Below are 25704 nucleotides of genomic sequence, written 5' to 3'. Positions count from 1 at the left end.
TGAATGTTACTCTTTTCTGTTTGCGTTTACTTCTTTTTATTTTAAGTGTGACCAAGAAGCTGTTTAGATGCATATTTGTAACCTAACTGTGCAGTGGTTCCTTCTCTTTTACATGTAAAAAGATAAACAGCATGTTAAAAATAGGGCCCTCAAATCAGGATTGGGTACCACATAATTTTTATGGGTTCTGTTTCTGCCGATCTGTTCTTCGAGTCAGCAGGTAATGCCGTGGCCGGTCTGCTACGCATTACATCCATTTAACATTCAGTGAGTATGATTGCAGCCATAGAAGCACAAGAGCTCCGCCATCCAGATTAGTTTTTATTTTTGTTCATTGGTGGTCAACTCAAAAGTATGTGAGTGAACGATGCCTTTCCCTCTGTGGCTTGATCACATGATCAGAAAAAAACAATACGAAAGCACAGAACTAAGCATTAGCAATGCAGGAAGAAGACGTAAAAGTATTAGGCCTATGGGCAGCAGAGGTCATTTCTATATCAAGTCCTGGTTCCCGTCCAGTGTTGGTAAGAAAAGAAAAGGAACCAGGATCTTTTGATTGTTTAGTGGGTAAAAAAAAGAAAAACACATCTTGCAGGTTTTTGTTTAAATTTTCATTTTTACTTTTGTTTTGTTTTTTTAACTGGAGTTGAGGGCGCTACCATTCGCTGATTTCGGTGCATTATGACCGCCAAAGAGGAAATCCCAAACCGTGCGTTCTCAAGAGAGCGCTCCAGTCATTTAGTATTGCACCTTCATAAAGTTAGGGGATTCAGAAGACGCAGATTAAGAGAAATTAGGGCAGCAGAGGCAGGGATAGCTCTACCTTTAGCCCTGGCTGGACTCTAGTAAGGGTCAATCTCCAAAAACACTGTATCTTACAGTTCCCACAATGCAGCTAATAGCATCTTTTCATTAGACCCTCCCTACCTGGTAAATGCTGACATCTTTTAAACCCGACGCCCCCAGCCGGTAACATAGTCCTCCTGTTCGTAGCCTCCAAGCTTAAGCCAAGATTACTCTGATAACATTATCAGTGTTATTATCAGCTTCCACGTCCACTTCAACTTCCACCCAGCATGAATTTATTTTCTTGCATAGATCAAATTTTGCTTTGTCACCGTTGTTTTTCACTGGCGGTATATCCAATTTTTTAAAAATAAAGTTAAAATATTGTGTCGAGTCCAGCTGCTTCTTGGCATGTGGGATGTTTGGTCAAGTTTTTTTTTTTTTGGTCAGGATCATATAAATAAAGCCAGATGAACCCCAGCGATATCATGAAGACGTTTGAGCTGTAGACCATGTCTATTAGCATTTCATCGGCATTAAAAAATAAGAGTTGGGGGTTGGACCTTTTGAGTATCACAGTCAAGCTTCTACATCAGATCTCACCATGAGGGACCCTTAGATCGTGTCCTCTGAACTGGCAAATGGTGGATGGATCATTTTCTCCTCGGCTAACTGAAGCCAGCTGAACACACACGCCGGCATAGTGGGAGTCAGAGAGGGACAGCATGAATTTCATCTTTAATCTAATAAAGGGACTCAGTAGAGGCTGGAATTAATCAGATCTGTGAGGGAGAACAGCTTTCAACCCATAGATGTCGAGTGAGGAAACATTCTGATTGAAGAGAGGATATGATTGGACATGATGAAGACCTCAGTGTCATAACATAAAATAGAGGGTCTAAATCACATCCATATTCTTTTGCACTGTATGTGTGGTCCCCCTGAATTCGGGCTGAAAAGGACCACCATGCGTTGTTTTTTCTCTGCACCAATCTCAAGGCAACTACCTCTGAATTTAATGTACCGGCAATCATTGTAGTTAGGATTTGGGCATCATGACTGATTGGACCACGTTGGAGCAATTCCATTCCAATCTGGGTCAGCTGATGTTGATGGCTGGCCATAAAATCACATAGAATCTTGTTTCAATGGTTCTCATTTGCATCTTGATCCGGTTTTTCAACGTTCTCATTAAGTTTGTTCTTCAAACATGTTCGGTTTTTATGACTGGAATTGGGATCTGGATCCTCATAACCGTCAGTCATCCAAATTTAACATTTTACCTCAGTTTTGTTGCATTATTTTTGTACAAATTGCAGCATTTCTCTTCCTGCACTTCCCTCTCGGTTCTTACATTCATATGTACTTGTCTTTATTCCTTTCTTTCTCTTTCTAATTTTATTTTCTATCATAACTCTAAACATAAACTGAGACAATCTATACAGTTTTGGTTTTTATGCTTTTTTGTCAAATACAAAGAAAACCTTTTCAATAAATGTAATCTACTTCCCTGTATTTTTGTGCTGTGCTTCTTCCCCTGCTCCCCTTTCTGAGAACGTACAGCAGTTGAGTCTGTTGACTTTTTCATGAGATGCATTTTGTCCAACACAAAGCAACACGTTTCTGAACACCCAACCTCTTGTGCTCTCTCCTCTGTTCTCCCTCCCTCCTCCCAGTTGATAGCCGTGTATGACGAACAGGAACCCCATCATGGAGGTGATGGCACCAGTGCCAGCTCCACGGGGACTCAGAGCCCCGACCTGTTTGCTGCAGACCTCAGTGCCGGCAGTGGAGCCTCAGCCTTCCAACCCTACCAGGCTGCCAGCGAGATCGAGGTTACGCCCTCCGCCTTGCGCACCAGTAAGTCTCAACGCTACACGAGAAAAAAAGAAATCAGGGATCCGTGTGGCTGGATTGGAGACCACTGGATGAATCGATGATGAATGCATTATTAGGGTAATAGGACCATTATCTAAAGATACAATCAGGAACTAAAACATTTACTTAACAGATTAATAAATCACTCCATTTCTCTTATATTCCTCTTCTGTGTCAGCGACTGCAGCAGTATACAGCAAACCCTACAATTTACTTTACCATGGCTCAGCGGTACCTTAGCCCTGTCCATAAATTCTGTTAATTGGACAGGAGGCTCTTTTTCTTCCAGGCACAGATAGCCGTTTGATCCCCGGCCAGAGTGGCTAATTGGCTCTATTTGCTGCCTCCTAAATCAAATGTGACGCTGAGCCCGTCCACCTCTGCAGTTCCCCCGGCCGAGTCACTTCTCCTACTGTAATTACAGTGACTCTTGCAGGTGATGTGGTAGTGCCGGTTCGAGGCGGGTGAGCGTGGTTTCCACTCCATATCTTTTCATGCACATGCTGCTTGTGTTGACTTAAATGGATGGCTTGTGTGGCAAGTCAACAAAAAGCCACGTGCGCCAACACCACACAACACAGAATACTGAGAATATATTTTACATGACTTGTAGCTGTTGAATCCAAAGGTGAGAGGTGCTGTTCTGTCACTGCCAGCAACTAAAAACTGAGAAGATTCAATTCTAGTTTACCACAGCATCTCCACTACCTGCTGAGGTTTGATTATCAGCGTCATAGCTGCAGCCTCAGTTTTCCAGCATCTTGCCAAAGGTTACTCCTACTGTACACTTTACTCTAAGCGCGAGAGAGTCTCATAATAAATGTCTCTTTCTTTACATTTAGCAGGGAACCCTTTTGCTCCGAACGTTGTTCTATAGAGCATCATTAAACGCAATTCTCCTAACTTTAATAAATACGGAGCCTGACACGCACACATTGTCAGACACCTCTACCTGAGCAAAATAAAAGTCAAAAACAATTTTTTAATTAGGCTCTTTAATTAGCACTAAAAAAAATTCCACTGGTTGCTGTTTGGCTATTTCCAGTGATGACCTGTGAACTGGCATTGATTGACATAGCGACGACCAAAATATTTTTTTTTTTTTTTTTGCCTCTGTCTCTCACACACACACACACACACACACACACACACACACACACACACACACACACACACACACACACAGAGCAAGAGAGGTCGATCCAGTCCTAATTGGATTTCTGGATGAGATGCTGAATGTAAATTTGCAGTAAGAAATGGAAATCTCAGGCATTAATCGCACCTGCCAGTTGCGTCCAATTTAACCGTCTCCATAATAAATTCTAACCCTGCTTAATTGATGACACGGAATCTCATCAGAAGAATTTTAATGGGTTTTAAGAGAAATGTCTGACATGGAAGAGAGGGAACTCGATTACATTTTTTTTTTTTTTTTTTTTTTCATGAGCGGCTAATGAGAATAGCTTTCAGTCACTGATTCATGTTGGACAAGCGGACTGTGGACTCTGTGGGTCTTTGCCAGTTTTCTTGTTAGGTCCGCGAACTCAAAAGAAAAGTGAGTAAGGTTATTAGACATAAAATTCAATCGAGCCTCACAAATGGACTGACGATAGTTTCTTAGATTTGTGCCACTCAAAACTCTGCAGATGGGAAAATGCCGATTCAAAGACAGTGCCGCTGTTGTCAACATGTGAGGCTTTTAGACTACGGATGCAAGTCAATTTCCAAAATGCAGTAGTTATGATGGGAGAAGAGTCATACTTGAAGTTAATAATTTCATCTTTTACCTTGGGCTGTTAACGGACACTACTCTCCCACAATACAGCGACTGAAATCAAAATGCATAAAGGTGAAAACGTTAAACAAATTGTAGAGAGAGGAGTGAGACACTCCGGAAAACAACTAAAAAACAAATAAAACTGGCACTAAACATTTATATTAATTTGATAAGGCATTATTGCTCCTGAGTAGCAGTTTTAATGCACTAGCGGAAGTTGGGATGTTCTCATATACCGAAGTGACTGGGTTATTTTATATGTGAGGACAGTGTATTACCATATGGCCACTGACCAACTTTTAAAGTTTCCTTCTAAGAACTCACTGTACTCACTGGAGTGTCACTGGCTGCTCTAGTGGTATGTGTGTTGTCCTTTCATAAAGCTGGGGGATCCACAATAGATAGATTAACAGAAATCAAAGTCAAATCAATGCAACAGGGGTCTGGATATCCGACTTTAAGTCCATAGCATGCATCAAGCTCTCAAAACTTTGGATCCTACATTCCCCATAATGCAACTCAGAAGCTTCTTTCTGTTCGACAATCTCTCCATGGTAGATGCCCTTGTCTTTTAAAGTCCACACCTCCAGTAAAGGTGTAATACAGACTTGCTATTGAAAATGTCATTGGTCCAAAGCTAAGCCAAGCCTGATGATATCGCTATGACAGTGTTATTTTCTTAAAGATCGACAAAACTTCTCCAGAGTCACAGAAGACAATAGACAAATGTATTTTATTCCGAATTAATGATCTGTTAACAGCTAATAAGACAAAAGTCCTGCTGTGGTTGCATACAATCCAATATACAACATACGTTGACTTAGAAAAGTGGTTTAGTTGTTGACCTGTGTTGAACTGCATTTGAAGTTTCCCAGTGTTCAGATTTTTAATTGACAGCTGCAAGCCAATCAGAAACAAGCATTTTCTGCAGCCATGGCCTGAAAGTGTATACTATGCAGATTAGTACAAGGTGTAATAGAATTAACGTCTGGTAGGGGATTGGGACATAGTACTCATCACTGTAGTTCAGCTGAAGAGCTGCAGTCCTATGCCCTAATGTCTCGTGGGAGTTGGAGTTGTGTAGGTGGTATTGAGAACTGTCAGGACAGCCCGCTCCCTGTTCCCCCCCTGAACTCCATCTCCCAGAGCGCCACTGCCTCCCACAGCTCAGAGCGGTTTGGGTCCCACGCTCTGGGTGACCTAATAGCACAAGTCAGCCGAGTACATGAGTGTACTGTATACACATACAAACACACACACACACACACACACACATTTTCAGATTCTCAACAAATATTGTAGCTGTTGGCTCAGATATTTCCAAACACAAACATTTCCACGAGTTTGTAGCCACAGAAAATACTGACTTATCACCAGTACACGCATCTTTTACACACCCAGCTCAAAAATACTTCAACCCCCCCCAACACACACACACCCTCTAGTAACTTTCCACACACACACACACAGCCATTTCGGTTTGGCAAAAATGCACATACCTCTAAACAAAAGTATTGTGTTCAGTATTAGTGTTCCTTGATACACACGTTCTCATCAGTTTATCAGAGAGTACAGACACATAAACAGGGACACACACACACACACAGATGGACACAGTTAATCTTGACACACACTTACTCTCACAAGACACACAAAGTCAAATAAGTGTTGACTCAGATACACACTCCTCTCTTTGGACAGATCACAGTATTTCCTGTATGAACACACGCACACCACCATCCAAAACATCCGATACTGTGGAAACGGCAGAACGTCCTGGAAGAGAACATGGGAAAGTGACACTTGGCATTGTCGTCCGAAGAAGATGCTCCAACTTTTTAAACAGTTTTGTTTACAGCCCATCTCTCTCTCGTCTGTTTGCTGGGTGCCTTTTCAGCCGTTCAAATCTGCCCGTGGGATTTCGGAGTGTTCTAAAAAGCGGGCGATTTTTAAAAATAAAAATAAAAATGTCATAGCAGCGTGTCTTGTGTACACTTGCAGGCTGTGGTGTTGTGTGCACAGTGCTCTTGTTGGAGTCATTATTTGGATCTTGGCCCCCTTCCCACACACTGCAACTTTTAAACAGAGTGGAGAGTTTTAATGGACGGCATCCACTTACACTGGTGTTTCTCAATATTGTTGTTCCCACACAGTCTGCTGCTGTAATGAGGGGATGCACTGACAGTAATGTAGAAACTGGAGCTGCCTGATTAGACTTTCAATGATAAATCTGATTAATTCACAATAGGATGATAATGGAATCTCGGTGATTAACGGCCTCTATTAGCCCACTTTGTTTGAGGAACGAAAATTAGTTTGAGCATATTCACATCAGTCATTCCTGAACATAATATTGAATCTTTGTTTTGAGTTTTATCAGCTACAGCAAGGGGTATAGTTTTATACATACAATATGGCACTTTCCTTCAAATGAGTGTATAAAAAAAACATACGGTCATATAATTTCTTCCAAGAGTGTAGCCCAGGGTAAGAGGAAGCCGGTTATCCTCATTTCTTTCGTATAACTTTCGGTATCAAAAAAAAAAAAAGGAATTCTGCTTTAACACCCCTGCCGTCTTTCCTGTCTCTCAGATATGCCCCTCCACGTCCGGCGCAGCAGCGACCCCGCCCTGCTGACCATCACCGGGCCGTTTAGCGGCGGCGATTCACGGGTTCCGACGGAAGAGACGCCATCGAGGAAGAACCCAACCCGCTGGTCGACCACCGCCGGCTTCCTGAAAGCTCGCCAATCCTCCGGCACCAACAGCCTAGAGAGGAAGGTGGGCGGACGGCCAGCGAGCGCTAATATAAAACTTATTGCATTTTGATGGAGGAAACCGCACACATCCAGTTACATGTGACACACCAGTATCATCCCTACATAGATGCACTGAAGGGTTCTGAATATCTGCTTTTTTTTGGGGGGGGGTCTTGAAAGTTATCAGTCAATGTTTCAAGTTTGCAAATGATCCTGTCGTCATTTGCACGTAAAACTTGCAAGTAATCCATTACTTTCACCTGTAGACCAGATCTTTAACATCACAAAATCAGTTTGTAATGAGCAACCTGTGACAGTGAGGTTGGCAGAATATTTACATCAGAATCCATCCAATGCCTTTTTATTTCTTTCGGAGCCAGAGCAACAAATTTTGGGCAAAATAATCATTTAAGTCTATTTATTTTTACCATTGCCTTTTCTGCTAATAATTTATACATTTCCCCATCAATGACCAAATAGATGGTTACAAAAAGTCAACTAAGCACTTTCCCGATTCATGACAGAACTGGCGTTTACTAGAACACTTTTGCTCACACGTCTGTGCAGGGTAAAGGCATGGAAACGTATCGCAGCCTGCCGCGAGATGCCGGGACATGGGCCAATCAGAGAGAATTTCAGAGAGAGACGGCGCGGTCGTCTCTCAGTGCGAATCACCCCATGGTGGACCGCTGGTTGGAGAGGCAAGAACAGGTGAGACCAAGTACCTTACCCTAACACGGTAAACGTTGGATTGAATGTTGGATGAATACACGCACAGCATTAACAGAAAACACACACTCATTTTGATGACGATCTTACGAAACCTAATGCACACTGTATCTATATCCTGTACTTTATGTCCTGACGTGAAGTGCACACCTGATACCTTCAGCCATCCGGAGATTTACGGCCCGTCTCGTTCTCACACTATCCGACCCAGTTCTGGTTCTATCACTCCCCTGGCCCAGAGCGGAAAGGTTACGAAGGGAAGAATTTCCACCATAAATCCCCAATGACACACAAGTCATGGAAGGAGAAATAACGTAATGTAGATACAGTAAAAAACACGAGCCATATCCAGTATATATGGTCCTAATTATACTGGATGTGTAGAGTGTCGGCGGAGTCGACTCTTTTCCCACTGTGGTCATGGAAGCCAAAGCTTTGTTAGAATATGATCATGAAATATGATAACACGTCCATATCTCCTTGCCCAAATGCATGATTCGGTTCATATTTGGTTGTTGCATCGGTTGTATCACAAAGTCAGAAGTTTTCCCTTAGATGACATCAATATTTAAATATATATGGATCAGAAAAGTGAATAAGTTGAGTAAACACGAAGCTCTATGTTGCGTAAAAGGGTCAGTGACTATCTCCTCTGTTTATTGGCCGTTGGTTCTGTTTGTCGAAACATCTGTGCTGTGGTAAGACGTGTGTGTCGCGCCCGAGGTTTGATAAAGAGGGATTAATCTCAGTGTAATATTGAGATAAAGATGAAGACATGCAAGCTGAGAAAAGTGTCTCGCGCCGCTGAGTCACCCAGTGTGTAATGTGGAGGCGGAAAAAGGACCAACGCACGGCTTTTTATCCATCATCTCTCTGAAAACTGTAGGACCACCGCATTGTTCTTTACCTATTGCTTCTCCCACAAGCAAAAGGCCATTTGCTAAAAAAACCCACAGTTTTACTGTTCCAGTTGCAGTATGCAAGCATGTGACAAAGCTGCGCCACTGGATTCATAGTGATGTGAAAATGGTTGAGCTTGTTTTGCTCGTCTTTCTGCCGCCGCCTTTGGAGTACGAATACAGAATACTGACGAGATACTTTGTCATTCAGAGGCGGAAGGTACGTACACGGTGGTGGTCGCTTGGCTTTTGGCCGTAGTCTTGAAGTGCAGCTTTTTAATGCAAGACGTGAGGTGATATATCAGTTGGTTTTGAAAGCACTTAGAAGTCTCTTCTAATGCCCAGCACGACCTGACAACCTCAGCTTTTAAACATGCTTTTTTACGGTGTACTTCGATTTATCATCTTTGGCACTGACATGTAGAGACTCTACTCAGTGTCATCTAACTCAGACCAATTTTCGCTGCTGTATAGGATCTTTTGTAAACAGGATCCTTCCCCGGAAGGGTTACGTGTACAACAAGCTCTCACCGTCCAGCGTGCAGCGTTTCCCCGATCTGCCTTCCAACGGGTTTTAGAGTGAAAGGGGTTAAGTGGCGGAGGTCACCGCAGGATGTCGTCGTCAGTATTAATGACCTGCTGAAGGCCATCTGCCCTCTTCAACTCTCTCACACACACACACACACACACACACACACACACACTCAGGCCAACGCATGTTCCCCGCCAAAGTCTCATTCTGCTCACAGCCCCCACTGTGACTTGAACAGCTACATCGGTCTGTGTGGCCTTGTAGTGTGTGTGTGTGTGTGTGTGTGTGTGTGTGTGTCTGTCTTTAAGGCTGCTTCTCTCTGTGTGATAGTGACAGACAGCTTGTTGACTAGGGTGTCATGTTGTGCATGTTTGTTCCGTGAGTGTACAGGTGGCGTGCGTGTGTTTGCATGTACTTGTATATGTGGCGGCACAGTAAATGACCCAGTCAGATTCTGTTCTGTACTGTGCCCTTTCTTCTTATCAATGACACACACACACACATACCTACAAGGGCCCACACACTCCAGTTTGAGGTCTCATGAGCTGCTGTTGTTGGCCAGTCCGGTCTGATCGCTGTCACTGTTTTATGTCACATTGACGCGAGCTGCACTAAGCTGACTTTGTTCCAGGAAGGATGTTGCAACTCTGCTGCATGGTGAGAAAAGCCCGGTTCTCTTATCAGACGTGATAACAAAATGAACACATAGATGGGATACATCAGACTAAGGAAAGTTACTTTGGTTACGAGCAAAAGTTTGAATATAAACTGCAGATTGTAGACTGTTGTTATTGTTTTAATATGTTTTGAATTCATTTGATTACTCCTCTTTATCTTTCTATATCGTGTATTGGCCAAATAGCCCCGTACTATATTTGATTTTGTTGAAATCGAGCCGAATACAGAACCAGCCAAAAGAGACCCTCTGCCGGTGGTTTAGCGCAGAAATACGGCGACTCGGATCACACGGACCGCTTCTCACAGCCCGAAGTGATTCTGTAACTTAGCTGTCGCTGACAGAGCCACGCCGCCTGGCTTTCGTTCCGGTGCTGTCGCGACGTCTCGTCTGACTCACTGCAGGCGGGCAAAGTTTTATTCATAATCACAATCCATTTCGGGGGAAATATAATTTTGTTCCCCGAAAAGAAAAAACACTCAAAGTGTAGCGTGTAATAGAGCTACTTCAAACAATGCAGCACAGCTGTCAGCTGAAAATGTCTGGATCTGTTTGAAAACTATCGCCAGGAGGAGGTCGAGTTTAAGGACCAGCAGTTGTGTGTCATGTTTAATTTGACGAACTCGCACCACAATGGTCTGTGCGTCTGTAGATGTTTGTGCACCGTCGAAGGTAGAAATGGTTTAGGTCTGAGTGTCAGAGGAGCTCCTAGTATTACACACACACACACACATTCATAGATGGAGTACTGACGGAGAATTGAAACAGCCACGGCACCTACTCTGTGCACTGCCTTTTACGATGCGTTTGGTTGATACGGAGCCTTGGTTTAAAGTTTAACAGCTACAAGCCAAAACTCTCTCTCTTTGTCCCCAGATGTCCGTAGCTCTGTACACATGTAACTTAACATATCTGACTGAAATTGGACATTTACCGGGAATGTTTGTTGCCATCAGATTATCTCATCTTCCAGAGAATCCTGGCCAATGTAGCGGCAGAGTTGCCAGACTGTGAAAATGACAGAAAATACAGTGCAAAACACAGAAGACGCGACACCATGGAACTAGAATACAGCAGCAAGTCGGTAAAAAGTGCGACGTTTTGAAACACTGGCACTGACCCAGAGGACTGAACAAAAAATTGTCCTATGGTATGAAAAGATCTGCAAGTCATTCCAAGCAGCAGGGGGCAGCAGACGTGAAAGTCTTCTCTGCAAAGTAACACATCCTGGAAATTATAGTAAGGTTTCACTTTGAGTTGAAAAAAAAAAAAAGTAAAATAAGAGACAAAAGTAAAACAAAGTGTGATTTCCACTAAGTTCTGTTAATAGAACTGATGCGGAGCATTTCGTGCGTCCTTAACGGCCACACAGCTTCTCCATACTTCTGAATAACACTTAATTACAGCACCAAACAGAATTCTGCCATGGCACAATTAGCCCAGAGAGACATTTGCCGGCAGTGTGTGAAACCTTTTGTTAAGATAATAAAATGGAATGGTATGGGAATGAAGAGCAGCACAGCAAGAATAGAATATGCAGTGATTTAATTAGAATAGAGCGGCTTGGAACGACGAATTAAGCAAAGCAATTTGCCCAAGTTAGTTTCATCTTATCTTCCTAGAATGAATAACATGGAACAGAGGAGTATGAAATGAAGAGAAGAATTAGCATAGATCATCACATAATGGAGTAGGCCTATTTTACTCCTGTTGAGAATTTGGCTTCTCTCATAACGACGCGTACGGAACAGGGCATTGCTTTGCACCGAAGTGAGCCGCATTGAATCGCACCGAAATGAATGAAGCTCCCCTCCGCTCCCCAACCAGGTCATTTTGCATGCCCGCGGCGGCGCTGACGGCTCCCTGACACGCAGCCAAATTGAACTGAGATAGTTCTGAGCCGCGTTCGCAAGCCCCTAAACTCCCAGGCCCCCCTTCGGCAACAGGTAGGGGGGGTTGCCATGGCAACGGCGGGCTGTCAGTCGATTGTGTATTAATGAGAGCCGGTCGGAGGTGCTTAAGCTGCGAAGGATATAGAGGCCTGTACCGCCGTGTGTGTCCGTGCGTCTGTCCGTGTGCGCGCATGAGTCACGAAGACACGGATTCATGGGTCTGCACGCGTGTGCGTTTGTGTGTCCATCCGTTAATGTGTCTGAGTGTGTGTGTGTGCGCGCCGGTTGTGAGCATCTGTCAAAAAATCCAGGCAGCCACAGACGTGGCTGCAAATCAACCAATTAGGAAGAGAGAGCCACAAGCCGCTGAACTGCCTGCAGCGTGAGCGCGGACAGCTGGACCTCGACACGCAGCGCACACAAACAAACACAACCTGTGCCCTGGCTGGGTCGGTCGTTATCTCTGAGGAGAGACGGCAGTCTCTGAGAACGTCCAAGTCATGGAGGGTGCGTTTGTTGTCGTCCATCTCATTCTATTAAACGTCTCCTCCGTGTGTTTTGTTACAGACACTTGTGTGTTGTGTGTGTTGGGATCTCTCTCACTGAATATTACACCTGTGTCTACGTACAAAAATGTGTTTTTGTGTTTGTCGTAGTCCAGTGAAAACCACCGATACTCAATGCCCGATTAAAACAAAACCTTAATGGATGAAGAATACTACTTTAGTTATTCTTAGGCTGAGTAGATTGATAAATCAGAGGTACGTGGTTTTCCCGGGACAGCATTAGCGTTGTTTCTGTACGTGCACATCACGCCCTGGGGGGTCCTCACACCTCTAGCCCCTGAAAACATCCGGCATCACAAACACCAGCACATATTTTACCGTCAAACTCAAGCGCTTTCCAACGATGCAAGTGCCCGTAAAAAGATGAATATGCCTCTGAGATGCCGTTTATTTAGAGGCCAGATTCAAGATCTAAGCGATTAATGGAGAAATTGAAATGCACTTGAACACTTAAAATGAAGATAAGTGTGCGAACAACTGTAACAGATGAGGTTTTAGTTCATTCATAGCTGAATGAAGAACTAGTGGGACTCAAGTGTGGTTGTAAAAAGCTGAGGCTTTACATTGGTGATATACAGGGAAACCCTGACTGTGAGTGGTGAACACCCAATACCCGGTTTGTTCAGTAGGAAGTGATGCATTTTGGGTTTTTTTTTTTGCAGCAGCAGCAGTATTTTGTTGAAACCAATAGAATAGTTGTTGGTATCAGAAGCCACATCTACCATTACTGAGGAGACAAAATAGCCCCACAGACAGAAGGTCAATTTCTTCAAGCGAAATAGCCAAAGGAAAACAGATGTGACTGCAGCGAATGCGCTGACTGATTGACAGGTGAGATCCCGTGGGTTTGGCTCAAAAACAGCGGTGCCAGCCACTGGGAGCAACAAAAAGTGTTGCCCAAAAAAAACCAAACCATCCAGATACTTAGCACATCCAGGATGCGTCTGAGCAGGGGAACATTTGATAAGTGCTAGAAAAAGCTACGGCTTTAATAGGATGAACACTTTTTTTTTTCCCCCCCCAATTAGCACCTCTGAAGTACAGTGCTCTAAAATAGGTGATTTTAATGGTGCAGTTAACGATGAACTTGCTGGAGGTCAGACTGTGCCGTACTTTTTTTTTTGTGTAGTTTTTGACAGATAGCGTTCACCGGGCCACGGAACCTCGGTTTGTAGCGGCGCGTGCGTCGGTGATGCCGCTTTGTGTCCTCAGCCCATTAGACTGCTGAGGAACCGAGTTACCCCCCTCATGCTGGGACGGAGGCTCCGCGCAAGTCACCGGGGAGGTCGTTACGCAGACGTACGACGGCAGGTCTGCACGCACGCTCAGGCTCGCACACCCGCACACCGCCGTACCCGTGCGGGAATGTTAATGCTGGCGTGGGTTCATCCTCACACGACAGGAAACGTAGGCACTAGCACGCTAGTTTGATGAAGTGTGTGTGTGTGTGTCACGCGGAGACAAATAAACAACCTTTTTCACACATACACTGCTACATAGGCTCAGGATTTCTTTAATGCCCGTGCACACGCAGAACCACACACACACACAAACACACACGTTATTCATATGCTACATTTCAGAGTGTACATACTTAAACCAAATTGAATAAGCGTGTGTGCACACACACACACACACACACAATAAAAACATACTTACACTGTAAGCATACGCGCCAAAAACAAATCTTATAATCTTGTAAGCACACACACACACACACACACACACACTCTTCTCTGCCGTGCTTCCTAACTAACAAGCCTCCATGCATCGTATGTAGCGGCGAGTTGAGTCCCTCTGGTGCACAGCGGAGCTTTTGCAGGATAAATCATGCAAACCTGAGTTGTACACTCATAAATCACTTCAGACCGAGTTTGTGTGTCTGAGTGTGTGTTCGTGTGTGCTTGCATAATGTGCACCGAAACCTGCATGTTCAAGTTTTTTCGAGTGTGTGTGTCTGTGTGTGTGTGTGTGTGTGTCTGTGTGTGTCTGTGTGTGTGTTTTAGTGACCGAAGAAAGTGAACCATCACCACCTTTTTCAAAGCAGCAGGATCAGTGTAGATTCAAGAGAAATGACCAGTAGGTGCTGCTGTGGAGCTTTATGTTTGTGAGTGAATGAGCAAGTGTCTGTGTGTGTGTCTGTGTGTGTGTGAGTGCAGTGTGAATGGGTGTACGGATAAACATCATAGGTGTGTTTGCGTTTGCAGATGTGCGAACTGTTCAGTGTTAATCTTTAGTCAACTTTTCTTCTCGCTCTTCCATCCGCATTAGTTTTCTGTGAACCTTATTAATCCGTCTGACTTCGTAACCCTTTTATTCATCCATTCTCCTCTGCAGCTCATACATACGGCAGATAATCACTCCTTCCTCACTCCTACTCTTTCTTCTGTTTTCATCTCTCACCCCTTCCACCTTTCGTTACCTTTCTGTCCGTGTTCATCGGCTTTCAACGGCAACTAATGTAATTAACTACTCTTTCGGTTTTAATTTGAACAAATTAATAATGGGCAAAAAACTTTTGTCCAGCACCTTCGTCATACATTAGGATGAGTCATGCAATGTTGAAGAGGGAATTTAGCTAACGATTAATGCCAGTGGCAGTACACAAAGCAAAGGGATACTATGGCAACACTGAATCATCAACCAAGGGGTGGGTAAGGTTGCTTCCATGCAAAAAAAAAAAAAAAAAAATAGCCGTGCAGACCTAAAATTAGACTGTGTTTGTTAAGAAATGCAAGGGACTGCGTTAGTGTCGGGGTCGTTGCTACAGGTCGTGCAGAGACAGATGAGATATGATCCAGGATGTCCAATGTGTTTAAAGGCTTATCAGATACCAAACCACAAGATTTGGGCCTGTATTTATCAAACTGCTGAAAGAAAAAATTTTGCACTTGATCGGAAGATGAAGGTAAAAATTTGTGCAACCAAAGAGGCCTTGAAATTACTTTCTCGGCTTAAAAGAATTACACTTCTACAAGCAACATAATTGATAGAAACATGACAAGTGCAACTTTGCATTTTTAGTCCAATCGTAGTGAAGTTTATCTTAAAATGTTGTATCTCGGTTGTTTTAATGGTTTGGGTCGAGAGACTCACAGTAGAGAGCAAAAAAGACCTAAGTGTCTGGAAAAGGGCTAATGTTGTTATTGACATGAATATGAAGATCAAAGTCACTAATATTTCACCAACAGCTGAAGGACAGAGAAATCATGTGAACCTTTACAGTCTTTTAAAAAAAAAAAAAGCCCCTTCTCTGCATACATCAGTGGATGTGAAATCCAGTCTCACATGTTCATCATCGTTCACTTGACACGCATTTCCGTCACTGTTGATTGAACACATTCTTTACTTAAAAACTTCCTTTCTACTTTGAGCACAAAGACCTTTAACATTACAGATTAAATTCAGTATTCAGCCTGTCTATAGCCACACATCACTCATTTAAAACTCTTTCTATTTTACTTGCTTTCTCTCTTTTCCTCGCCATCGTACTCCCCATCTCTCCCTCCACCGATCCTCCTTTTTTTTTTTTTTTTTTTTCCCCGCTCTTCACATCCTCTCCTTTATTTCGATTCCTCTCGTTTCCCTCTGTCCCTCACCCTTCCTTTTTCTCCGCCGCTCTCCATAGCCTTTGATCTTTCGGTTTTAATATGACAGAGAGCTGTGGGATGCCAGATCCCTTCCAGCTGGGAGGGTCGGGGTGAGGGAGCAGGAAAAGAGAGATGGAGGGAAGATGAAAGACAGCTCTGCCCCTCTCGAGGGGATTGCACTTTCCCCCCGAGGAGATCTTCACCTTGGGGTACAACCTGCCGTCAGGAGTTTGCGCGCACACACACAGGCGCGAACACAGTTGCTGCTCACGAAAAGCTAGCAAAATGTAAGTATTAAAAAAAAAAATACACCTGATCAAGCTGGACGCAGATGGGAGCTCTGTATCAAACGTAATCCACTTGTTAAGGTATAGGAAGGTTAGAAACACACACACACACACACAGACGGACACACACACACCCGCTTATGCACACGAGCACATAATTTGCTGTTCATCACCTGCTACCAAAATCTAATTATACCTAAAAATCGACCTGATTGGGTTGGTCACAGATGGTAGCTCTTTCTCAAGCTTAATCCACCTGTTGAGGTACAGGAAAGGCTGGTAACACACACACACACACACACACACACAAATCAAAGATAAGGATCTCAGTTCTGTAAACCTGCTGCGCTCCAAAGGTTTATCATTAGCACAGAGAAAAATGAAGAAGAGATGCAAACATTGGCAGATGAAAGGAGATGAGCGCGGAGAAGGGTGTTTCGCGGAGCAGTTTATCAAAGGTCTGTAAAACGATCAGAGACAGACACAAAGGATGAGAAGAGCGGGTGTCAGCCGTTATCGGAGGAGAATCGGAGAGAGATCTGACAGAGGAGGGGCAGAGCGGAGTATTGAGGCTCAGACAATAAAATACTCCGCATTGAAGACAGTCGGAGAGATTGTACTGGAAGTCATGTTCAGGCCAGTGAAGCAGGTCGGAGGTGGAATATTGTGAACGTCCTTCATTCTCGTACAAAAGGGATCATGCATTCTGCGTGATGGTGCAGTTTTCTGTGTATATGGATCATCATCGTTAAGACTTGCGTTGATTCTAACGCCAAATTTAGATGGAATTTTACATTAAAATGCGTTAAAATAGCTTATATTTAGGCTGGGTTTTGTGTCCCGTACTATTTCAGGGTCTCCTCCCCTCTACCATCAAACAGATCTTGCAGGAACACACAGTTCTCGCATATAATTAAAAGGTTTTGGCATAAAACCTTTTAAGTTTCAGGATAAAATATTGTTGGATCCTCTAGAAATGTGACAGAACAGTCATTTGTATTTGTGAATTAGTTCGCTTTTGTTTTTATCGTCCGGAAAAAAAACACAGGATAATAAACGCAAATTCTACCAACACCAGTGGACAAGATGAGAGATGGTCAGATATCAGGTCAGTAAAGATTTAACTGAAGTGGTTGCCATACAGAAGTGGTCGCACATCAGTCTTAAAAGAATTAATCAGATTGAATGATGGGTGCATTTTCATTGGTTATAATTCTAATTATTACTCAAAGGGGCTTGATAATTAGATATGAAATGATGGCTTGAATGGAACCTGAACCCAAGGCAAATTTTGATGAGAGGAATGACCATTTCAGAAATAGGATCCCCAGGATTTTATCATTAAGGGTCAGTGAGTGGACTTTAACCGTTAACCCCGGTTAATCTCGGACATTGTTAGAAAATAAACCAGATGTGTAAACTACCATTTGTAGAATGTTGCCTACTTTAAAAAGGCTTTAAAAAGCTTCAACCGAGTCACCGGTTGAGCTGTTAGATATACAGCTGTGGAGGCTTTCTGCTAAAGGTGACGCTCACGCTGCTGCACAGCACTGCAGCAGGAAGTGGGGAGCAAAATCATAAAGGGAGAGGATACAGAGAGTGGGTGTGAGAATTTGTGTTTTCTACCAGACTTGTTATATAGACACACTCGTCTTCTCGACAGCAGCCATTACCGTCGGAGTCAGTCAGAATAATGGCCCTCAATCTGACAACTTTACCTCACTCTGCGTGTGTGTGTGTGTGTGTGTGTGTGTGTGTGTGTGTGTGTGTGTGTGTGTGTGTGTGTGTGTGTGAGAGAGAGATGCTTGTCACCACCATCCGCAGCTCCCTTCCTCTCAGAGGGGTAGTTATTTTGCTCCATGGCAGCAGCTCCGTCGGGAGTCTCGTCTCGATGAACGGTGCATCACGTAACAAGCCGCGTGACGGGCCGTCCGCCCCGGACGTCTCCGTGTTCAGGGCTTACAGCGAGTGCCCCTTGAGGTCAAGACCTGCAGTAGTTCCCATACACCTGATGAATCCGCACAAATGGAGGAAAATCTGAAAACTTGACCATTAGCGAACAGCTGCGGGGGCTTCTGGAGCCGAAACGTTAGACGGCGCCTGTCAGCGTCATTATCAGAACACCGAATGAGGGAATAGATTCTGCGAGAATATAAAGGAGCCTTGAAGCTGTCCTCAAGGCGTGTGTTGGCCGTTTTTTCTTTTAACCTGTCACGCATCTGTGTACGTGGGGTGTGAAAAGGAAGGCAAAACGGACATTGATTCCAGTTGACACGCAGTGTCGTCCCCCGTATGGCTTACATATGGTATAAGCACACACACATGCATACATTTGCAAACGTTCCTTTTTTTGTCTTCTTTCTATCTCGTTGTATCCTATTTATTTTCTCTTCCTCTGTCACCCACCTACACACTCGCCGTCCACCCGTGTCATGTTTGACATTGTCAGAGGAGACAAGCTGAGCCGATCCCGTCGGTGTGTGTTGGACTCAGGCCTACCTCAGCGTTCAGACCGACTCTGGCAGATTACTGTCTAAATAATCCATCCACAGTACCGGGATGCCAGACAGCCTCGGAGGGGCCAGACTGGAACCCCCGCGGCGTAAACGGAGGGTATTTTAGGTACATTTCTGCCGCTTAAAGAAGTGTTAGATTCTACTGAGGCCTCGCATTGAAATCGTGACCGTACACCAGATTAATGCAAATTATTTCAGTGTATATTAAAATCGATATTCCAGGATGGAATTTTGTTAAAAACCACTGTTTCGGTAAAATCCGTAGAATGTTTAGTAAATACTTTGTTTAAGGTGAATGAACCTGATGGAAAAACCCAAACTTTTTTGCATCTTTTTCACTCCGGCAACCCAAAACCAAAGTATAAAGTGTCAGAACATCCCTGAGTCCCCCCGAGTTTTCAAAGTGCTGTTTTTCATCCTTTGAACGAGCTTTGTCAGGGCTTTCTGTTCCTCTGTGTAATGTGTCTTTGTCTTTCCCGCTGTGTGCCTCGCTTTCATTCTCTTTGAGTCAGTCTCTCTGTCTGTTTACCTTCCCCTCTAGTCTGTCATTTCTCTGCCCCATCACTCACCTCATCTCCCCGGCATTCTTAGGAGAAACAGTTTCTGGGGCACATCTCCGCCATCAGAGTTTATCTTTATTAGCATATTTCTAGGAAATTTCAAATGGATTCAAGGGCAGCGTAAAACGTCCCGCTCTGCCCCTTCTCAGTGTGCTGAAAATCAAGCGCACCCCCATGAGTCGCAAAACAAGTGTCGTTCACACCTCCCGCGTTTCCATTTCGAATGACACTGACTGAGCCCTTTGGGGGAATCGACTCCTAGAATGTGAGTTTTGAAACTGCACAGATCCCAGAGGAGGCCTCCGTGGTTTATTATTTTAGAGAAAATTGCGGCGCATATTTTTTGCTGTGGTGGTACCCCCCCCCCCCACACCCCCCAACCGCCGAATTGGATCGCAGAAATTGCAGTTGAATGAAGTGGATTGCGACAGCAGCACCGTGGTAATTCAGGAAGTGCTGGAAGTCTCATTTTGTTCGCGCCGTTATTGCAACAGTACTGCCTCCGGCAGTTTCCGTGATGTACACGGTCGAGGAGCTGCAGATACACAGTATGCGTGGAGACGAGCCGTGGAAAGGCAGAAAGTGTCTGCACACGGGCTCAAAACTTAAGAGCTGAGTAGGGCGGCATTCTGTCCACTGCGGCGAACAGATAATAATGGTAAGGGAAGACAAAAATCCGACCCAAAATTCATGAAATGTACAGCTGCAAGATTATATCGACCATATGTCAAACATAAATAACAATACGATACAGGACATTGTTCATTGTCCAACTGTAAAATGTCCCACCCAGTGCGTATACTAATCAAAAGCCTCACATTATATATTTATATTAGGTTATAAACATTCAAAGAACAGAGGAGAGAAGTCTGAAAACACACGGATGTAGAAATATAAATTAGTAGGGTTCACCGGCACTGCCTCTCTTTCTTTTTCATTTGTCTCACACAGACACAACAATAAAGGGGAAAAAAAAAAGAAACCAAAGGAAAGGCGCACACAAACATGTACCATCCTCCTCCCCTGTCCTCCTCTCCGGCAGCCAGGATGATATAAACCCTGATAACGTCCACTCGGCTCAATGAATCCTCCGGTTATTGACGACGCTGTCCCGCCCGTCTGGATCCCATTATCAAAGTGTCTTCAAAGGAGACTAATTGAATTAGCACGGGAATATGTAATTGAAAGCTCGCTTTTAATGATGCATTGTGGTCTCGCCCGGGGCCGAGCGTCGACATCAATCAAACATCTCGCTGTCAGTGTTGCGCGCTGCATCGGCAACATTACCACGGGCATCAGGTTTATTTGATCCTAAGAAACTACCCAGTCCCTTCGTACGATACCATTTGGTTGTTAACTAATTTACCTTGTTTGTTTTTTTTTAAATTGTATATTAAACCAGTGAATTTTGTCACAGTTCAGGTAAATCAAAGGTTGAAGACAGGTTCCGTTTCACAGTTAGTAGGATATGACAGGCTGCACCGGCAACAGTACGGCAGCGTCTCCGACCTCAGCGACTGACCTGGTGAATAAGACATAGAAGAGGTCCCGTGCGGCGATGTTCTGATCATTACACTCACACAGGGAAATGTACCTCAGTCCACTTCGGTGAATGAATTGGTGGAAATCGGGAGACAGGACTCTGTGAGACGAGCACACCCTGAGTCCTGTGTGTGTGAAATTGAAGAGATGTTTTTTTTGTTGCCTCTTCCTGAAAGGTTTTGCACACCCACTGACCCAGAAACTATTTATAAGTTGTTGTTTTTTTTTCCTCTTTTCACTGTTTTTTAAATCTGTGTGCTGCTCTTTTTCTGTTCGAAGTATGTGATTTTGTGGTTTTGCGTTTTCAAAAACATCAATCGAAAAGCGGGGTCCAGCTCGTTGGTACTTTTCCGAGGGTTTTCACATTGATGCAGTTTAAGCTTCTGTAGGCGGTGCTCCGCTTTTGTCATCTTTAGCCTTGATAGCTGTTGGTGCTGATGGCGATTAGCCAGTTGTTTCAGTCCACGTTATACCATATTCATCATCGTCAACTTTTCCCAGGAAGGAACTAAAAAAATCTAAAAAAAAAACTAGAAGCTTCGAACAGCTGTCCTGAACTTGAGAAACTGCCAGCAGTGATTACTCATGGACATTTACATATGAAGATGGTGCGGAGTATTACTTGAACTCTAATTTCATCTTTCATCTCTCACTCCGTTTCTCTCTCAGACCCAGATGGCGTGTCAAGCTTTTCAGGCTAGAGGTTAAGGGTTAAGGCTAATTTATAGCCTCTGGTTGAGTGTTTCATCCGGTTGGGAACATATGGAGCTCTGCTGGAGAGGACACAGATACCAGTTAATGATGGATGTCTGTGTATCTGTGCATGTGAGTGTGTGTGTGTGTGTGTGTCTTTCTGTGTGTGTGAAGGCTATATGTGTTCAAGGTCTACGTGTTATTATGTCTTCATGGCTTGTTTTCGTGGTGTTTTTCAGTAGGAAAGGAGCGGGTTGTTTGGTAGGTTGCATGTAAACGTATGGTTGGGCATTGTTTTAAATTTATCCATATTACACCAGTATTGATATTTGGTGCCAATACCTTACCTACCTTACCAATACCTTTTGAGGAATATAAAGATGTTTTTTACAAACTCCTTTCTTTTAAAAATCTGACTAAAGAAGCCCGACATCTCAAATATGAAATGATGTCTAAACACAAATGGCCTAAAGTAATCTAAAGTCAGTAAAAGTTTGGTTTAAAGTCAAAACTACCTGATAAAACAACAAGTAAAGCAGACTACAAATGGGACCAGAAATTCTTTGACAGCTGTTGGTGCTTCTTTTTTTCTACTCAGCGGTATGGGTAGATATGAAACGTCCTCATTTAAGTTGAAACCCATCCATAGGGAACAACACCCAGTGAAGGTTAAGACTTCTACCTGCAGTCTATTTGAACGGGGGTTGTGAAGATGGGCAACGTAGGCATCAAACGTAATGATCAAAAACTTTTCACAGTTTTGGAGAAATGATAGCTCATATTTAAATAGATTTGGTTTTGATCATTTTAATGCTGTATCAAAGTAGTGATGGGATCCAGGTGCAGTGCCACAAATGACTGTAAATACTGTCTGTACTGCAGCCGTACTGTTTGTATTTTTTACGGATTTTAAACATTTATGCGGACGGTCTCATTTAAGATTTATCCAGCATCGTAACGTTTGCATCTAGTCTCTCAAGATCTTTGCCGGCGTCGCGAGGAAGCTCAACTTCATCCCTGCAATCAAAACTCATGCCTCTCGGCCCCCTGCCTGTGTGTCTGTATACATGCATCCACATCGGTTTGTACGTGACAGTGTGGTCAAAGTGGCAGGAAAGGGGAGCGGGCAGCACTTCATTAAAGTGCAGCATTACTCCGCTCACTCTCTCTCTCTCTCTCCCATACATACACACTAGGCGCAGTCCACTTCATTTGGTCTGAGAGATAGAAAGGACAGGTCCCAATGGATTCTCCCATCAATCTTTAATGAGCCCCGGGGCCTGAAAACTGCCCGCCTGCCTCTTTCTCCGCATCCGGGAAACAAACAATGAGTCGGCTGGAAAACACGGCGGCCGCTCATCATCATACCTGCCTGCCTGTCTGCCTGCTAGCCATTAGCCCCCCAACTCAGCCCTGAATTATTAATGCAGCTATCTATCTCTTCGCTTGCCCGGCCCACTCCCAGTAACGGGAATGGGCGACGTATTGATAGTGTGGTTAGGAAAGTATGGCAAAGCCATTCAGAGTGTGAATGTCTCTCTCGTGGGGGTTGGGGGGGGGTAGAAGCTGATTGGTTCATTTGTCAGCCAGACTGCAGGAGTCAGCATGAGTTGTTGCTAGAAGCGAAAGCAAGATTGGTTTACAGCACAGATCAGGAGCAGGCTGACATTCTTTCGGCGCAAATGAACCTAAAACCATTATAAGAGCAGATAGTGGAAGGAATGAAGGACGGGCTGAAAAATCTCGCCAGCTCAGGTGGAAACTTGATTCCCGACCCCAGTTTCCCACCGCAAGGATCATTTGGTAGCTGTTCTGAAGCTTTTGATCATATCACAGAAAATTCATCAACAGATGGAAATTTGAGTCAATTCTTAGTTTTTACCCATTCATTAGTTTGAGAACTTAAAGGACTTCTTGTCCTTATGAAGCTAACTTTTGTAATCCAACACAGATGAGGTGTCCCCAAAGTGCCCAGAAAACAATTTCAACATGTAGCTAGGCAACTCCATCTGTTGATGAAGATCATGCGATATGACTGAAAGCTCCCCAACAGCTACTACAGGGGTAGTAGTCCCGATTGTTTCTACTGTATCTTTGGACGAAGAAGCAGCAGGTTGTGTGGGAAATTGAGAAAAACAGAACCACGGCATTAGATGTGGACTAAGGCTGTAGATATACTGAGCCATGGTAGCTGCTGAAAATAAATATAGAGTGCCGCGAATACATTCTTTACTGCAAACTTTATATTTATAATTGTGTCTGTTTGTTTCTCAACACACACACACACACACACACGTCTGTCTGAGTTTAGAAAAGAATTGTCAGCGCGCTGGCAGCTTCTTCAGAGATGGTGCATATTGAAATGAAGGGTCTGTGAGATGCCTGTGTGTTCTGTGATGAATGCCGATCTCATTTGCTCCTTCTCAGATAGCGCCGAACGACTCCCTTTCTGACCCCCCCCCCAAACACAAACACACACACACACACACACTTTCTCGTCTCCTGATAGATATTGAATAGTCTTAGATGTGTTTCTAAGGTTTTAATAGTCTCTCTGTCTGCTGGACAGTCTCTTTATCTGGCCTCTGAGTGTTTTAGATGATGTCTGAATCTTCCATACATTCAACAGAAAAGGATTTACACAGTGCTAGTAAATAAATCGTAGGCTTATATGGCGCCGTATAGGAGAACACGTTTTTGTAAAGAGACCCATTTCAGGAATGTTCTCTTTATAAATGTGCTCATATTTCTTTTTTAATGCCAATATTCTGCGGTGCTCGGAATGCAGTCCTGCTGTCCACGATCCCAGAAATGTCTTTTAAGGAACATGCTGTCTTCTTTATAGCCTTCCACATATGCTTCTATTTTAAAGTTTTGTCAGGAAATCAGGGCGGAACAATTTACTGTTCTTCTTGATTGGGGCCTTTATGGGCTTGTAGTGTTCTTTTGATTGTGCAGGAACGCTAAGTACCCAACATTTGTAGTCTTGTCCTCGTTACGTCCTCTTGGAAGGCCTTTAAGTTGCAAAATACTATCCCGTTTAAAGTTTTGAATTTTGTCTGTCCATGTTCTAGGTAAAGTCAGGTGGAGCAGGACAGCATTCCTTACATTTTATTACATTTATGATACAGTTGCCTATTTTTCTACGGTTGGGCTGGAAAAGTGGCCCATGTCCGTTGCTTGAAAACACTGACGACAGTTGATTAAGGAAACATTTTAATTTGTACATGGCCACAACTTACACACACGCGTCTCCCTTTCTGACACTTTGCCACCTTCGTCTGTCAGAAGAAGCTGTCGGTGGGACTCGTTGTCTCTCTGTTTTCATCGTGACATTCTTTGAGCTAGCAGGAGACGACTGCTAAATCAAAAGATGGCAGTCACAAGTCCTTGCACGGTGTTTCACACACACATACACACACTCGTACGCTGCCCTGTAGCTGTATGTCCTCCAGGCGCCCAAAGTGTCATAGCAACCGTATGGCAGCCACGGTAACGGCGGGCTCATTTTCATACTGATGAGGTGGCCGGTTGCCGGGGAGGCCTGCGCTGCGGCCCCTCGCTCGTCTCTCCTCTCAGGTGTCGTGCTGAAATTTTAATGACCTTCTTTCTCTGCTCCTTGTTTTTCTCCTCTTTGCTCTGTGTTCCCTATTTGTGTGTGTGTGTGTGTGTGTGTGTGTGTGTGTGTGTGTGTGTGTGTGTGTGTACATGTCATGAGTCTCAGCTTCAGCATACAAACAGACACGCACCAAGTGTCTACAGTTATTACAAGAGGAGAACAAAGGCTTTGTAATTTCGAAGACGTAAGAATTTTTAAAGGGCATGTATTTTTATACCTGTGGAAGACCTCCTCCAGTCTGCTCCTCTTGGCTTTGTCAGGTCAGCAGCCCAGCCTACTTTTTCGATGGCGAACGGTACTTGTGTTTTTAAGGTTTTTGTTACTTTAACTGTGTCCGCGCCTAACAGGAAGTCAAGAACCGAGCTGGGGAGGTCTCATGCCAAGATCAGACCACACAACAATGT

The 25704-nt window shown here is 43.9% G+C and overlaps 1 protein-coding gene across 10 annotated transcripts in view; it reads left to right on the top strand.

The window, feature by feature from the left end:
* Nucleotides 1-25704, top strand: part of LOC120798511 (partitioning defective 3 homolog) — a 233714-nt gene that overhangs the window by 82775 nt on the left and 125235 nt on the right. For all 10 annotated transcript variants that reach the window (XM_040142808.1, XM_040142802.1, XM_040142801.1 and 7 more), the window contains 3 exons: nucleotides 2463-2646; nucleotides 7034-7221; nucleotides 7767-7910. In XM_040142808.1, coding sequence (XP_039998742.1) covers nucleotides 2463-2646; nucleotides 7034-7221; nucleotides 7767-7910 — 516 coding nt within the window. The remainder of the gene's footprint in view (nucleotides 1-2462; nucleotides 2647-7033; nucleotides 7222-7766; nucleotides 7911-25704) is intronic.

This window comes from Xiphias gladius, chromosome 14, assembly GCF_016859285.1.
Source record: "Xiphias gladius isolate SHS-SW01 ecotype Sanya breed wild chromosome 14, ASM1685928v1, whole genome shotgun sequence".
NCBI lineage: Eukaryota > Metazoa > Chordata > Actinopteri > Istiophoriformes > Xiphiidae > Xiphias > Xiphias gladius.
The sequence above is the reverse complement of the archived record's forward strand: the minus strand, read 5'-3'. Positions and strand labels throughout refer to the sequence as shown.